General features: G+C 46.9%; 1 protein-coding gene across 3 annotated transcripts; it reads right to left on the reverse strand.

Moving 5' to 3' along the window:
• Positions 1-401: 401 nt before the first annotated feature.
• On the reverse strand, positions 402-15,533 carry Plpbp (pyridoxal phosphate binding protein). Of its 3 annotated transcripts, none has more exons than XM_057752759.1 (8): positions 15,376-15,533; positions 12,920-13,027; positions 12,806-12,841; positions 12,221-12,296; positions 6,511-6,645; positions 4,131-4,273; positions 2,581-2,679; positions 402-1,672 (listed from the first exon to the last, which is right to left on the reverse strand). In XM_057752759.1, the coding sequence occupies exons 1-8, from the start codon at positions 15,472-15,474 to the stop codon at positions 1,565-1,567; spliced, it is 804 nt and encodes a 267-aa protein (XP_057608742.1). In that variant the 5' UTR covers positions 15,475-15,533; the 3' UTR covers positions 402-1,564. The 3 variants fall into 3 exon arrangements, with proteins under 3 accessions (XP_057608742.1, XP_057608741.1, XP_057608739.1); XM_057752758.1 differs by lacking the exon at positions 15,376-15,533 and adding an exon at positions 15,107-15,209; XM_057752756.1 differs by lacking the exon at positions 2,581-2,679 and having other exon boundaries at positions 15,376-15,517.
• Positions 15,534-16,066: the final 533 nt, after the last annotated feature.

Consider the following 16,066-nt stretch of genomic DNA (forward strand, 5'->3'; position numbering starts at 1 on the left):
GCTCTTCAGGTTAAGCAATGTTGCCACCTAGAGGCAATCAAAAGAACTTCATGCAGCGGGAGGCAGGCTCCTTTCTACAGCCCAGGTGGCATGAAACTTGGTATGTAGCCCTGGCTGGTCTAGAACTTGCCACCGTCCGTGTGTTGTGTTTACAGGCATGTCACAAAGCTTTACAAAGATTTTTTTCTTGCTCTTGAAGTTCACAACTCTTCTTGTATATATGGCATGGCCTTGGCGGCATCTTTGACTCAAGGAGATACCTCTCCAGAGCCAGCTGGCATGAGGCCCGACAACGAACTCAGCTGCTTCCTATCAGCCCCGACGCCCCCTTTGCTACATCCACTCATTGACACCGGCTCATAAAAATAAAGATTTAATCACTTTGCAGTTGGCACAGATGGTATAATTCAAGGTCACGTTTGTATTTAAGACTCTGAAATACCACACTAGCTTTGATTGAAACAGAACAAGAACCATAAGTTTAAATTTATGAAATTACATTCAGCAGCAGGTTCTGAAGTTATTGGGTAAGTAATTGAAGGACAAGGGCTGGAGTAAACAAGAAAAAAAATCTATCGGGAACTAAATAGCCCCCACTGGTGCTCTTCTATGGTTACTGGAGAACTGTGCTTCCGAGTCTGTTCTGTTATTTAACCTTTCTCTGGCATCTGTTCTTTCTGCCTGTACTTCCAAAATGCCGAGTTATAGGCAGGTGCTACTATGCCCAGCTGCTTCCAGGTTTTTGACGATCTTGTTACATTACGAACAATCAAGAGCTGCAAAATTCTGGCTTATAAATAAAGTGTGTGTGTTGGGAAATATGACACCTGGGAAATATGATCCCAGAGAAGAAAAGGTGAGTCAGGCCTTGGAAACCATGCGCTGGAACTGATGTTGAAGGGTGTCTGCCTCCAAGTGGGGGGCAGTCTTTGCTAAAGCCAGAAAAGGATCATGATCGAGAAGAAACCCCCACTTTCCATCACTATAGTCCCCAAAGACCAAGCTCCAAGTCCCATCTTTTCAGCAGGATATCAGAAAGGCCCAAGTGCTCTTCACCCTGGAATTTCAGGCCAGTGCCACAGAGGAGCTGTGGCTAGAGGCAACACTGGCCAGGGCAGCAAAAGTCATCTCGTTCCAGAGGAGCGAGTGAGTGTTCAGTGGGGACTTGTCGGAACAACTGTAGGGCGCTCTATCAGGGTGGAAGGGCAAATGGGAATCCCCCTGATTTTCTCCATTATAGACACCAGTAACCCAGAAGCTGCCCCGGGAAAGGCATTCATGGAGGCTGGGGTGCTCCTGGCAGTGTCTGGTTCCTGGCTACTGACTCGGCGTCAGTTCTGAAGTCTTGGAACTCCTCAAATTCAAGCCTAAGTCACTGCTTGAACGGAGCCTCCTACAGCGAGGCAAAGCACAGGTGGTTTCCATCAGCACAGGTGATCCTCAGCGTTCTATCCGGGCCGCAGGAGAGTGTGACTGGGAGCATGCGGACCAGACGGAAAACCCAGGCTGGTGCGTAGTCCGTCTTCCAGCTGACCTAGCCTCGCTGTTCCTGTGCCACTGGCACTCAGGCCTTTGGGTCTGCTGTAGTCTTGTCTTGGGTGAGTTTCTTGGAGTAATCCCGCTCTCCAAAAATGGTGCTTCCTACCCGGACATTTGTGGATCCCACTTCAATCTGTGGGAGAGAAGAGGGCACAGAAGAGAGACTCAAAGGCTAAATGTAGCTGGTGCTGAGGCTGTACAGAGTTTTGGGTGCCCAGAGGCTGCGTAAGGAATGACCAAGCTGAAGATGGCTAAGTGCTCTGAGTCCCCAGATCAGGGCCCCTGCTGAGGCAGTGGTCGAGAGAGAGGAAACTTGCACAGTGGCTGGGCAGTTTATCGATGTGGGGACAAAGGATGACAGGGACTGAGGTGTGGGACAGAGCGGCACAGCAAGAGCTGCCCTGCATTCCACGACCGAGGGCCAGGGTTGGCCAAATGGAAAGAACAAGTAGTTACCTAAGTAAAGTTTAGAATTTTTACACTGTTGTAATGTATATGATACTCCCAAAATGCAATTTTGTACTTGGATTTTAAACTTTGCATTTATTTATTTGTTTGTTGTTTATTTTTAAGACAGGGTCTCAGTATTGTAGCCTTGGCTTGCATGGGACTTATGGGGTACCAGACTGGTTTGAAACTCAACAGCAGCCCGGTTGACTCTGTTTTCCGAGTGCTGGGACTACAGGCGTGTGCACGGTGCCCAGTTACTATTCCTTACCCTAGGAACTCAGGCGAGTGAGCTGCTAGCTCGGCACTTGCCTTGGCTTATACTTATGGTCCCAGAGCTAACGCCTAGGGATTATGTAGGAAATACCTTTGAAAATCAGTTCTCCCTTTCTTCTTTGGTGCTGGGAGAGCAAGTCCACAATGTAACACATTCATTAAAACCTGAACCACACCTCAGCCTTTTCCCAGGTTACATGTAGTGGATTACACTGAGTTTTAAGCACTTGAGTGTAGTTTTCATAAATGTTAAAAAGGTTGAATCACTGCGTCTAGGACCCACCCTGCCCCTCTCGGCCGCCCGGCAAACACACTTACAGCATGCTGGAAATCCCCGGACATGCCCATGCTCAGCTCCACCTGCTCCACAGGAATGCCCAGCTTTTCACACAGCTCCTGCCGCAGGTGCAGTAACACCTGACCAAACATAAGGGTCACCATTTTATTCTGGTTGTTTCCTGGGATGTCAAAAGATGACCAAGTCGGGCGGTGGTGGCGCACGCCTTTAATCCCAGCACTCGGGAGGCAGAGGCAGGCGGATCTCTGTGAGTTCGAGACTAGCCTGGTCTACAAGAGCTAGTTCCAGGACAGGCTCCAAAACCACAGATAAACCCTGTCTCGAAAAACCAAAAAAAAAAAAAAAAAAAAAAAAAAAAGATGACCAAGTCTGCTGGGTATGGTGCTGCTAGCCTGTAATCCTTGGGAACAGGTAGGAGAACCCTGAGTTCAAGGCCAGCCTGGGCTACACAGGGTGGTAAACTTGTCTGCAAAACAAACAAAACAGAAGACAGAAAAGCAAAACCCATCAAAATGGAAACAAAAGGAAAGTTACCAAACCCAAAATTTTCCTTTCCTTTCCTTTCTTCTTTCTTTCTTTCTTTCTTTCTCCCCCCAAACAAGGTTTCTCTGTAGCTTTGGTTCCTGTCCTGGAACTTGCTCTGTAGACCAGGCTGGCCTCGAACTCATGGGAGAGCTTCCTGCCTCTGCATCCCAAGTGCTGGGATTAAAGACGTGTGCTACTACCACCCAGCTTCAAACCATTTCTGATGATTCTATCCTTCGTGATTTTGAGGCGGGTAATAATTATCAGAAGTTACTATAAGTGTTTTCATCATGTTTCCTACTTTCAAGAAAATCACCAGGGCCAGGGTGGGTGTGGCTTGGGGGTAGAATGCTTTCAAAGCATGTTCCAGACCCCGGGTTCCACTTCAAGAAGAAGGGACAAAACCCAGCAACACCCAAAGTGAAATAAAACAAAGTTAAAACTGAGTTAAGGAAAGTCTGTGTGTATCTGGGGGCCTGGTCTTGCTTTTTCTCTGGAGGGGAGTTCGGAAGAGGCTGGAAGAGTGCACCTGACAGGCTGTGTTCTGAGAGGTCCCTGAAGTTCCACACTACTGTGGAATAATCCTGTGCACTGTGAAAATGTGTTGCTCTTATAGCTAATAAAAAGGTGATTGGCTGGTAGCCAGGCAGGAAGTATAGGCGGGACAACCACACTGAGAATGATGGGAAGAAGGGGGGGGTCACAGGAGTTGCGAGCAGAAATGGAAGTAAGATGGGCATGCTGTACTGAGAAAAGGGACCAAACCACACCACAAAGCTTAAGAAATAAGGTTAATTTAAATGTAAGAGTTAGCCAGTAACAAGCCTGAGTATTGGCTGACCACTTATAATTAATCTTAAGGCTCCATGTCGGTTATTTGGGGACTGGCAGTCTGCCTACACCACACAGCCAGCCCTGTAAGCGGGTGTAATGTCACTGCACCCCACTGGGGCTGCGATCAAGCACAAGCGCTGCATGTGCTGGGTACACCCCACCAGCGGGCTCCACAAACAGCCCCACAAGAGCATCACCCCGACCCCAGTACCTGGAAGTCTGGGTTTGGTCCTTGACTAAGATCATGTCCAAAGCTTCCTATGGTCATGAGCCCCATGAACTCCAGGCTGGGACAACTGGTCTTTATGTGTTCCACCGTGGCTATGGTCTCTGAAGGCGGAAGGCCGTGTTTACCTTCACAAAAAGAAACAGGATGAGTATACCAATAACTTAAACACGCAGAAGTCTATGCTTTCATCCCTTCCGTACACAGAGGTGGCTCGGATGGAAAGCTGATGGAGTAACTGAGCCTCCAGAGGGACTGTGTAGGTGCAGTTCTCCACGCCTGCCTCTCTCCACTCAGGTCTACGTTTGATCAGATTCTTTTTACTCCACTGCAGGATTCTACTTTTTTTTTTCAGTGCCAGACTGAACCCAGGGTTCTGCACTCACAGGCTCTACGCACTAAGCCGTACCCCACAGGGTTTTCGCTGAGAATGGCTGGGGAAAGGGAAAGGGAAAAGGAAAAGTGTGCTGTGGTTGGAATGAGAATGTCCCCTATAGACGCCTGTGTTTGAATGTTTTGTTCCCAGTGGTTGGCACTGTTTAGCCAGGTCTAGGAGATGTGGCCTTGCTGGACAGATGTCATGGGTGCTGGCTGGGGGAGTTTCAAAGCCATGAATCACTCCTAGTTCTGCCTTTCCTCCATGTCTGTGGTTTAGGATGTGAGCCCTTAGCTGCTGTCCCAGCTTCCATGATCCCCTGCCTCGGACCTTATCCCCCTGGAACCATAAACCAAAGAAACCCCTCCTCTGTAAGTTGCCTTGGTCATGGTGTTTTATCACAGAAATAGAAGCATAAGTCTTGCAACATTAGGGAGAGTCACACTGACAATGTCCTAGATGAATCTCAGAACTTTTTTCTAATCCTGGCATCTGTATGGTTTCACCAATTTATTAATAGTAATGCAAAAAAATACACATGATAAATTCGGGGCTGTGTATTTGCAAAGCTTATCTTACTAGCTGAGACCGGTTGGGGGAACTGCAGCAGATAATTATGTTATATAGTCTAATAACTATTAATATTGCTTTTCCTTTGCCCCCGTTTATTAAATGGAGTTGTCAGGAATTTTCACTATGATTTAATTAGGAAAAATCACAGCTAATTGTCAAGAAATGTAATAAAGACACTCTGGAGCATATATATATATATATACATACATGTGTGTGTGTGTGTAACCATTAAAGTCTACTGAACACTGCCAGCCCTAAGACTTTACATTTTATACAGTCACTGCAAGTATTCTTACTAGTATCAGCCTCCAGAGGAAACTGAGGCAGGCAGGCTAAGTCCCTTTTAAGGCTAGAAGACTAGAACTGTGAACCTGAGATGTGAGCCCAGGATCGGCTACACGTGAGCGCTTAGAAGACGGCTCCAGGCTAAAGCCTCGCATTCACTCCTAGCAAAGAGTAAGCAAGGGAGACATCCAGGGTTCTGTATCATGGCACGGAACCCTCACTATACTCTTGACGGGGGCACCCCCAATGCCACTGCCACACAAGGGAGTTCAGGGACGGAGAGATTAGGTAACTGACGGAAAGCTCCAAAGACAGAAAACGGTGGAGCGTGAGCACTCATCTGATGTGCAAGCCCACGCTCCTCTGTGACTCACAGCTGCAGCACAGCTGTGCCGGGCATCATGAGACAGCCCCTCACTGGGGGTCAGCAGGTTCTCTTCTAGTCTGGCCTCATGGAACACTCGGTGACTGTCCCGAGACCCAAGTGATGGAGGTGGGTCATCTTTTTATCTGTTGTTTTATTGGTTAAGTAATAAAGAAACTGTCTTGGCCCCTTTAATAGGACAGAAAATTAGGTAGGCGGAGTAGACAGAACAGAATGCTGGGAGAAAGAAGCCGAGTTAGGAGTCGCCATGATTCTCCCATTCCAGACAGACGCAGGTTAAGATTTTCCCTGGTAAGCCAGCTCGTGGTACTATACAGAATATTAGAAATGGGTTAGATCAATATGTAAGAGCTAGCCAATAAGAGGCCAAAACTAATGGGCCAGACAGTGATTAAAAAAATACAGTTTCCGTGTAATTATTTCGGGGCATAAGCTAGCCATGAGGGCGGCTGGGTGCCGGGGACACAGCCCTGCCGCCACTCATATTACAACACCCAAGGAGTATTATGCATGCAGCTCTCAATCCCTTTCAGGAGGGGACTGAGGAAGATCTCTGACAGTTGCTAGGACATCAAAGTTTTCATTGCTCAAAATCAGCACCTACCAGGGTCAACACACTGCTGACAAAGCAGCTAACTGAAAGGCTGGGGTCTCCCACAATGTCCACATCAGATGCTTACTCCCCACCCCACCTCAGCTCCAGTCACCTAAGGCACCAGTATCTACAGTCAGGGCTGGGCGCTTACTCTCCTCTCCACTGGTGTTGATCTGGACCATCACCTTTAGCCGTTCAGGAGAACCCTTCTTCTGCCAGGAACTGTTCACCTTGTCTGCCAGCTTCACGGAGTCCACGGTTTCCAGCATGAAGAGGTTGGGGACAGCTGCAATGAGAAAGAGAAGGGAGCGGGCTTCATTTTCCTGTTGCCGGAGGAAGCACACAACAGGCCTTTGATCTCATAGAAGGAGATACTGCGGGCAAAGAAAGGACAGTTAAACATTATGATTGTCTAAGAAGATGAACAAGGGAGTTTACTAGACGTGAAGTTCAAAGGCAGACAAGCCCCATCTCAGCAGCAAAGGTGGATAAGGAAAACACTAACACACCACAATCAGGCTGCATCTGTGTGGAGACCACTTTCAGAAGCTGCTAACTGAGATTCTGAATAGCAGGTCCGATCTAACTATGTCTCAGTTCAAACTGAGTGAAACGGGCCAAATGACAGAGAACAGAGGCATCCAAAGGCTGACATGCTAGCCGGGAAGGAGGTCATGGTCCTAAACTTCCTGGATGCTCGGGCAGACAGTGAGGTCATCAAAGCCACTGCTATGAAGATGAACTATGACTCTTGCCACAAAGGACCGTGATGTGACCCCAGCAGCTTACTGTACTGAGCACTTCCAGGTGCTGGCACTTTCCTGCCCTCCATCCTTTTCTTCCTTTTTCCCTCTTCCATGGTGAAGACTGAACCCTGAGCCTTGTGCATGAGAGACAGGTGCCCTGCCACTGACCCACACATCCCCAGCCTTCACTATTTGCGTTTGTTTGTTTTTGTTTTTTGTGAGATAGGGCTTGTGGTGGTCTGAATGGAAGATGTTCCCCCATTGGCTCATGTGTTTGAACACTTGGTCACCAGTTGAAGGTGCTGTTTGGGACTATTATACAACGTTTAGGAGGGAGAGACTTGAGAGAGGAAGTACATCATGGAGAGGGGCTTTTTGAGTCTCTTCACACGTTCTGTTCTCTCTCCCTCTGCTTCCTTTGTGTGGAAGAAAGTGTGATCAGCCAGCGTCCTCTCCTGCCGCTGCGCCTCCCCCACCACGATGGATCCTAGCCTCTAGAACTACAGGCCAATACAAACGTTTTCCTTAAGTTGATTTTGTTCATTGCATTTTATCACAGAAACAGAAAAATAACTAAATCAGGGCCTCACTAGGTTGTTTTTTCTTGTCTTCTTTCCTTTTTTTTTTTTAAAAAAAAAAAAAGCTTTTTTATATTTATTTATTTATTACGTATGCAATATTCTGTCTGTGTGTATGCCTGCAGGCCAGAAGAGGGCACCAGACCCCATTACAGATGGTTGTGAGCCACCATGTGGTTGCTGGGAATTGAACTCAGGACCTTTGGAAGAACAGTCAATGCTCTTAACCTCCGAGCCATCTCTCCAGCCCCTTGTTTTCTTTCTTTCTTGCATGTTGGTAGTCCCAGCATTTACGAAGCAGGGGCAGGAGAACCAGAGACTCCATGTCATCTTCAGTTATACAATGAGACTGAGGCCAAACAAGGCTAAATGAAACTTTCTACCAAAAACAGTTAGACTTCTCAGGCTAGGGTTGGCAGCATAGGCTTGTAAAATCCCGGTTCCTTGGGAGGATGAGGCAAAAAGGCCTACCTGGATTACAAAATGAGTTCAACTCTAGCCTAAGTAACTCAGCCTAATTCAAACTTTGAAAAAGGGACAGGGAAATAGTTTAGTGGTGGAAAATTTGACTAGCATATGAGGGGCCCAGTCCTGGGAGAAAAAAAAAAGTACAGGAACCGGATTCTATTATCATTTTTCTATTATCATATGTATATGATGTATGTGTGTGCCATAGTTCATGTATGGAGGTCAGGGGACAACTTATGGGAGCTGGTTCTTTCTTTCCACTGTGGAACTGGCGGTTCAAACTCATGAATGTCAGGCTTGTTCAAAAGTGCTTTCACTCCCTGAGCCATCTGGTCAACCTTCCTCTTGTCTTGTAAACTAGCCCAAGGGGTAGGGGTGGGGGTGGGGAGCTGGAGAGACGGCTCAGAGGTTGAGGGCGAGCATTGGCTGCTTTTCCAGAGGTCCTGAGTTCAACTCCCAGCAACTACATGGTGGCTCACAACCATCTGTAATGAGATCTGGTGCCCCCTGCTGGCAAGTATACGCCAGCAGAACACTGTATGCGTAATAATAAACAAACAAACAAACAAACAAACAAATAAATAAATAAGGGCCAGGGCTCTCTGCAGACTGTGAGTGAGGACAGAGCTGCACTCAGTGAACCACTGATCTGAATGGGCTGTTCAGGGGAGTACTGACGTGTGCACGCATGCAAGGAAGTTACAGGTTAGGAAAAACGGCCTGGGCTTCACAAAGGACGTGGAGTACTGGTCAGGATGTAAAGGACGGCTAAGCCTTGGCAGTGTAATAATTAATCCTAAACTCAGCTCTGGCTTGGTTATATACTAACTGATATTAAGAATAAGACCTTAAAAGCTTGGGTATTGGTGGCATACAACTTCAATCCCAGCCCTGGGAGGCAGAGATAGATCTTTCTGTTTGAGGCTAGCCTGGTCTACAGAAAGAGTTTCAGGACAGCCAGAGTTACTCAGAGACACCCTATCATGAAAATCCAATCAACCAAATAAACAAAAATCCCAAACCCTAAAAGGGATCAAATTGTTCTGATAAAATGTAAACTATGCTCCGGAACAAAGAGAAGAATATTTATAGGATAATAAAAATAGCTAGAACTGAGCACGATAAAATTCATGTCTGAAATCCAAACAAAACTGTCAGGCATCTTGCAGGGTGTGTTAGTGGTTCATGCCTGCAATCCCAGCATTCAGGATGAGGCAGGAGGAACACCATAAGTCCTAGGCCAGTTATAGAGTAAGTTCCAGGCCAGCCTGGGTTACAGAGTAAATAAGTTCCAGGCCAACCTGGGTTAGAATCAGACTGCCTAAACAAACCAAAACAAAAACCAAACAAACAAAAGAAGAATTATTCACAGGATGGTGTATAATGAGAAGTTCCGTTAGCTGAAACTGATCCAAAGTGGAGGAAAGAATTAGTAGGTAAGGACAGTCAATTATTTCTTCCATGTAATCTAAACACTCAAACTTCTAGCAAAAACAAACACCCCTCCTCCAAACTACAATGTATCAGATGTCAAACTCTGATAGTTGACAAATTAGGCATTAGGCACAGCCAATGACATCACTCAGAATGGCAAAACCGGTTGTTGTGGTTTTTGTCAACTTGACAGAAGCCAGGGTTACCTGGGATGAGAGAGCCTCAACTGAGAAAATGCCTCCCTAAGACTGGCCTGTAGGCAAATGTCCATGGGCATTTCTTGATTAATGATGGATGTGGTGTGGGAGGGCACAGCTCACTGATTTGTGCCATCCCTGGGCAGGTCGTCCTGGGTTGTCTAAGACACTAGACAGAATGAGCCATGGGGAGCAAGCCAGCAGGCAACATTTCCTCCATGGTGTCTGCTTCAGTTCCTGCCTTGGCATCCCTCAGTGATGGAAAGTGATGTGGAAGTGTAAGCCAAAACCCCCCTTTCTTCCCAAGTTGCTTTTGGTCATGGTCTTCATCACATCAACAAAAGCAAACATGGACCCCAGTCCAAACATGCAGCGATCTGGGGTTCTGGTGGTGGTGGTGGTGGTGGTGTTCTGGCTGCCAGGTATTGCTTGCCACCTTTTAGTGCTTAATCTTGGGCAAGTTTTTAAATTTCCCTAGCCTGACTTTTCTTATTGTTTCTCTGCCTTTGGGGCTAATTCTATAATGGCTATCTCATTTTATGCTTTTACTAGCCATAATCCTTGTTTTATAGTTTTTATGGTGGCCTCAGAATTTATAGTGTGAAAATTGAAGATCCAAAATCTGAAACTTCTTGGGTACCAGGGTCAACATGTATATTACATGTTCAAACCTCACACTACATGGCTATCAAATTTAAATCACTAAAGATTGTGGTGGCATATACTCATAATCCCAGCACTTGGGTGACATGGCAGGGGGAGGTGAGTTCAAGGCCATCCTATCCTACATAGCCAGGTCTTGTCTCAACAAAATAAAGCAATTCAAAATAATATACAGGAGGAATTTTTACGTAATTTTTTTTAAGTTTTATTTTTAAATTTTTTATTTTATTTTAGGCACATGGATGTTTTGCCTGCAGGAAGATCTGTGCAGGTTTGTGCCTGGTGCCTGAGGAGGCCAGAAGAGGGTGTTGGGTCCCCTGAATAGAGACGGTTGTGAGCTGCCATATGGGTTCTGGGTTTTCAAACCCCCAGGACCTCTGAAAGTGCTCTTCACCTCTGAGCCATCTCTCTACCCCTTCTATTTTATCTTATTGGGGCAGGCTAGCCTGAAACTCTCTGTGTAGACCAGTGGCCTCTACCACAGAGCTCTGCCTGCCTCTGCAGAAAAAACAAAAACAAATAGTGAATTCTGAAATAGTATAATAAGAAACTGGAGAAGAAAAAACAAAGTGTGAAGAAATAATGGTTCAAATTTTTCTTTTATTTTTTATTACATTCGTTTATTAATCCTGAGTGCTGGGAATTCTGGCTTGTGCCACCACATCTGGCATAGCAGCTTCTTTGTAATACTGCAAAACTACAAGTAACTCAATATTCATTAATGTGAATGAAGAACTGTAATATGTTTATGCAGTGGAATACTATTGAATTGAATTGAATAATATTGAATAAGAAGATGAAGGAACCACACAAACATGACAAAGGTCAAATGCCTGATGAGGACTGAGAGATCAGATACTTTTTTAAAAAAATAATTGCATTTACACAAAATTCTTTTTTTTTTTTTTTTGGTTTTTTCGAGACAGGGTTTCTCTGTAGCTTTGGTGCCCGTCCCGGAACTAGCTCTTGTAGACCAGGCTGGCCTTGAACTCCCAGAGATCCGCCTGCCTCTGCCTCCCGAGTGCTGGGATTAAAGGCGTGCGCCACCACCGCCCGGCTACACAAAATTCTAAAACACGGAATTTGCAGCAGTGAAACAGACAAGGAGCACCTGGACAAGAGGACAGGAAGGGGCCTCTGGGGTGATGGGTGCCCCACTGCTTTAATTCTTGAATAGTTTCAAGGTTGTAATGCTATGTCAAAACTTACCAAATCAGACACTTTCAATGTGCGCAATTTATTGTAGTTGGATATGTTTTTATCAGTTGTACTCTGATAATGCTGATACCAGGGGAGACAAGACCGTTTAGTGTAAAGGTGCCTGCCACCAAGCTTGTCAACCTGAGTTCAATCCCTGGGATCCACATAATGGAAAGAGAACCAAACCCTCTGTGTTGTCCTTGGACCTTTATACATACAATCGGCCTCACCCTAACTCCCTCAAAAAGGGGGGAAAAATACAGGTTTCCTAAATTTTGATATCTGAGAAAAGTTATTTGAAATCCTCACATGCCACATGGTGAAACAGTTCTGTAGTTAGTAAATTATTTTATATGGTGCTGTGGATTGATTTAGGGCCTTGTAAGTGCTAGGAACACTCGACTGCTTAGCCACACCCCCTCCCAATCCTTATGCTTCATTCTTATTTTTATTTTACTATGTTTTATTCAAAATGGTGAGCTAGGAGGGTTCTCAGAGCTGCTTCCTCAGAAGGTGGTAGAAGCTACACAGTCACAGGGAAGACCTATCTTCGTACTGATAGAGTTTTGTCTTACCCATCAATTTGTTGACATTCTGTTTCTGTAAATGGCCAATGAAGTGCCACTTGATCTCAGGACAGGAAGACAGAACCTGAAGATAAAAAGGGAATCATTTGATATGGACTCCACGGAGGCCCTGTCAGCTCAGCCCCTCACGCATATCTGAACCACCATTGCCCTCTTCAGCCACCGAGACACAAGGAAACCCAGAGAGTCACCCAAACTTAATGCTGTTTCCCTTCCTTGTTCCCATCAACTCCCTGTATTTATCAGGTATTCATTAGAGACAAAAATGATTTGTTTTCAAGGCATGTACTCTGCCACTGGGCTGCATCCTATAGCCTCTGATTTAAGCTTTCAAATCTCCCGAGACTCGGTGAGCTCCTAAATCTTTATTCATAAACAGACACAAAGAGAATATTAAAGTCTGAATAAAGGCAGAAAGGCTAGCTATGAATTATCTGGGGCTCCAGGGAAGTGTGGACAATTTCTGTCCCTAGCCCAGCTTTCTGCTGTAAAACTCCATCACCAACATGGGTCAAACCTTCAGCTAAGAGCTAAGACTTCTATACAAAACCAACACTTGTCATGTCTACGCACCGTAGGGTTTGATGCTTTTTCTAGTAGTTCCTGAACCTAAGGAGCAAGAACAGAACGAGTCAGAAGCCTGGCAGTCACAACTCCCGCAAGGGCTCTTTATAAGAGGTGTCTTACATAGTTCTCTCCAAAAGTGCGCTGACCATGGCTATAGGCCTCAATCACCATGTCTGCAGGTTTAGTTTTGCTGACCGCCACTAGCCGGGGTTGGATGGCTGGGAGATCCTGCCAAGAAAGAAAGAGCCACATGAGTGCAAGTGTACAAATATTGCTTCAATAAGATACACCTGTAGTGCTGGGCAGTGGTGGTGCACGCCTTTAATCCCAGCACTCAGGAGGCAGAGGCAGGCGGATCTCTGTGAGTTCGAGGCCCTCCTGGTCTACAAAGTGAGTTCCAGGACAGCCAGGACTGTACAGAGAAACCCTGTCTCAAAAAACAGCCGGGTGCCGGTGGTGCACGCCTTTAATCCCAGCATTCAAGGGGCAGAGGCAGATGGATCTCTGTGAGTTCAAGGCCATCCTGGCCTACAAAGTGAGTTCCAGGACAATACAGAGAAACCCTGTCTCAAAAAACAAACAACCCCTCCCCTCCAAAAGATAGATACACCTTATAAAAGAGATTGGCACAGATCTCAGCTTGGCACTGAGGCAGAAAAGATAGCCCAGTGGGTAAAATGCTAGGCATACAAAGACAAGTGCCAAAGTTTCGACCCCAACTCCATATAAAAGATAGGGGCAGAGCCCCCTGTCTGTAACCCCATTGGAGTGGGGGGGGTCAAGACAGGTGGATCCTTGGGGCTTGCTTGCTGGCTAGCTAGCACCAGGTTCAAGGACTCAAAATATAAAACAGAGAGTGATAGAGAAAGATGATGACATTGATCTCTGGTTTCCACCAATGCACGGGCATGTGCACTTGCACCTCCCTGAGTACATCACTCATCCACCTGTGTGTGCGCACATGCAAGGCAGGCACTTGTACATACACCTATATAACACATGTCCGTGAATCACTTTACAGGGTGGAGGATACAGTTACAGTGGCAATGGCAGACACTGTGAAACTTTGAGTTGTATCTCCAGCCCCCCAAACATACAAACAATAGCTAAAACAAAACGCAACAGAATCAGTTCATTAAGGGAAGGCAGCAACCTATCAAGCAGGGAGGTTACTCCAGGCTTCCGGCGCCACAAAGTCAACAGTTTAGAAACTCATTTCTAAATGTAATTTATTAAAACGTAAAAAAAAAAAAAATGAAAATGTTGCTTTCATTCCGACAGGGGCTCGACTGGGGTAAAGGCATACAATGTACTGGTCAACCTATGATTCAACCAACCAATAACAGAGCTGACAACCAGGACACCAACAATTCTGTATTCAGGATCATATTCATCCGCACTCTTCGCACATCTGTTACATAAAATTCAGGGTTTCCCTGCTTTCAGCGCAGGGATCCTCACACAGCTATCTTCACGTACCCGGCCATTTCTGAGACTTTCACTGAACCACGGTATTCTCAAGGACTCAGAGAAGTCACATTAATTATCACACAGTCTCTTGTGTTGCTTCCTTCTGAGGGACTGTGTCTAGTTCCTGGCATCACACTGATGAACTGAAGGCTTCCAGGGACAAAGCTTCCTGATACAAGCAGGCCTAATTTCCTAAGAATCTCCCAGCGAGGTGCATCAGGGAACTCCTAAGATCTCTCTCTCTCTCTCTCTCTCTCTCTCTCTCTCTCTCTCTCTCTCTCTCTCTCTCTCTCTCTCCTTCCAAGATAAGGTTTCTCTGTCTATCTTTGGCTGTCCTGGAACTCACTTTCTTTTAAACTAGGCTGGTCTCGAACTCACAGAGTCGCCTGCCTCTGCCCTCTGAGGGCTGGGATTAAAGGCGTGCGCCACCATGCCCAGCTAGATCTATCTTTGGAGAAACAGAATACTGTTACCACGAAAGAGGTAAGAGCTCCCAGGGTCGTCTTATTTCTTTCAGCAATAAGGAAATCGAGGGCAAGAGAAGTTAACAGGACTTGTTTAACGTCTAGACATCAGTTAAGAAAAGACTGTGTCTTCAGGCATCATTTTGAAGTCTGAGACCGTAAATACTAGACCAGAGAGGGCTTTTATTTTCTTTTCTGTCTCACCACACAACGTAGCTTAGTTTGCACGGAGAAAGGCAGATAACTGACTCTGGTCTAATAATAAGTCCAACAGGGGACAAAACAACTAATACGAAAATTAAAAACGCATGTGACTGGGCGCCTGACAGCTCCCAGCTACTCTATGGCGGCAACGCCTTGCCATGTCTCGCACCTTGACCACGGGTCTCCGCCACAAAGCACGTGATCGAGAGTGGATGTGACCCTCTGTGGGCTCTAGTACCGTGGCGACGGGAACGACGAATGGCGAGTCACTTTCCCTAAAGTGAGCATCTTCTCTCCAGCCAAGCCAACCTCCCGGAAGCCCCAGCCTCAAAGCCAGGGCGCTGAGGAAACCTCGCGAGCCCCCACCCCTTCGGGACCCCCTTCTGCGTCCCTGTGACACCCGGAACCACGCAGGCGTCCTCCTCAGCCCGTCCTCACCCGCGGCCGCCGTGCCACGCTCTGCTGGACGCGCTCGTTCACCGCCCGCAGCGCGAACCCGACTCCCAGCTCCGCAGACATGCTGCCAGCTCTCCACATTCCCGGGTGGGTGCCCAGCTGAGGACCCGCGACCCGCGGAGAACAACTTCCGGTCCCGCCTCCTCGCCGCGAGGCCCAATCGCCGCTCACCACCCAGCCACCGCCCCCGGTGGAGGCTGGTGGCAGAAGATGGCGCCATCTTGGGGAGGTCGGAGGCTACCCCGGCTGAGTGCCCCCGAGTGCCGAACGCCTGCCAAAGCCAGTGCTCGGTTGCCTAACCAGATGATGAGATCCGGTTGCTGGAGACACCATACTCTTTGGTTACAAGACATAGAGGAAACCAGACCAGAACTGAGCTGGAAGCTTCCTCCTTGCTGGTTAACTTTGATAATGCCAGAGGGTGCTATGCAGGCTACTGGGGGAGAAAACTCAACCGTGGTACTCAGCATTGAACCTCACGAGCTACTATCAACCTGCTTGGCTAGATACTTGCACAGCAGTAGTGCTGTGACTGTTATGGGGGCAGCCAACTGCTTTTTGACAGGATTTGAGGCCCACTCCATAGGGGGAATTCACGCCTACTGGAAACCTGGTCAAAAGTCCATGGGTGGAGAGGTCGTTGGACCTAGTGGATAACCTACTACTGCTGTTC

This window comes from Chionomys nivalis, chromosome 20, assembly GCF_950005125.1.
Source record: "Chionomys nivalis chromosome 20, mChiNiv1.1, whole genome shotgun sequence".
NCBI lineage: Eukaryota > Metazoa > Chordata > Mammalia > Rodentia > Cricetidae > Chionomys > Chionomys nivalis.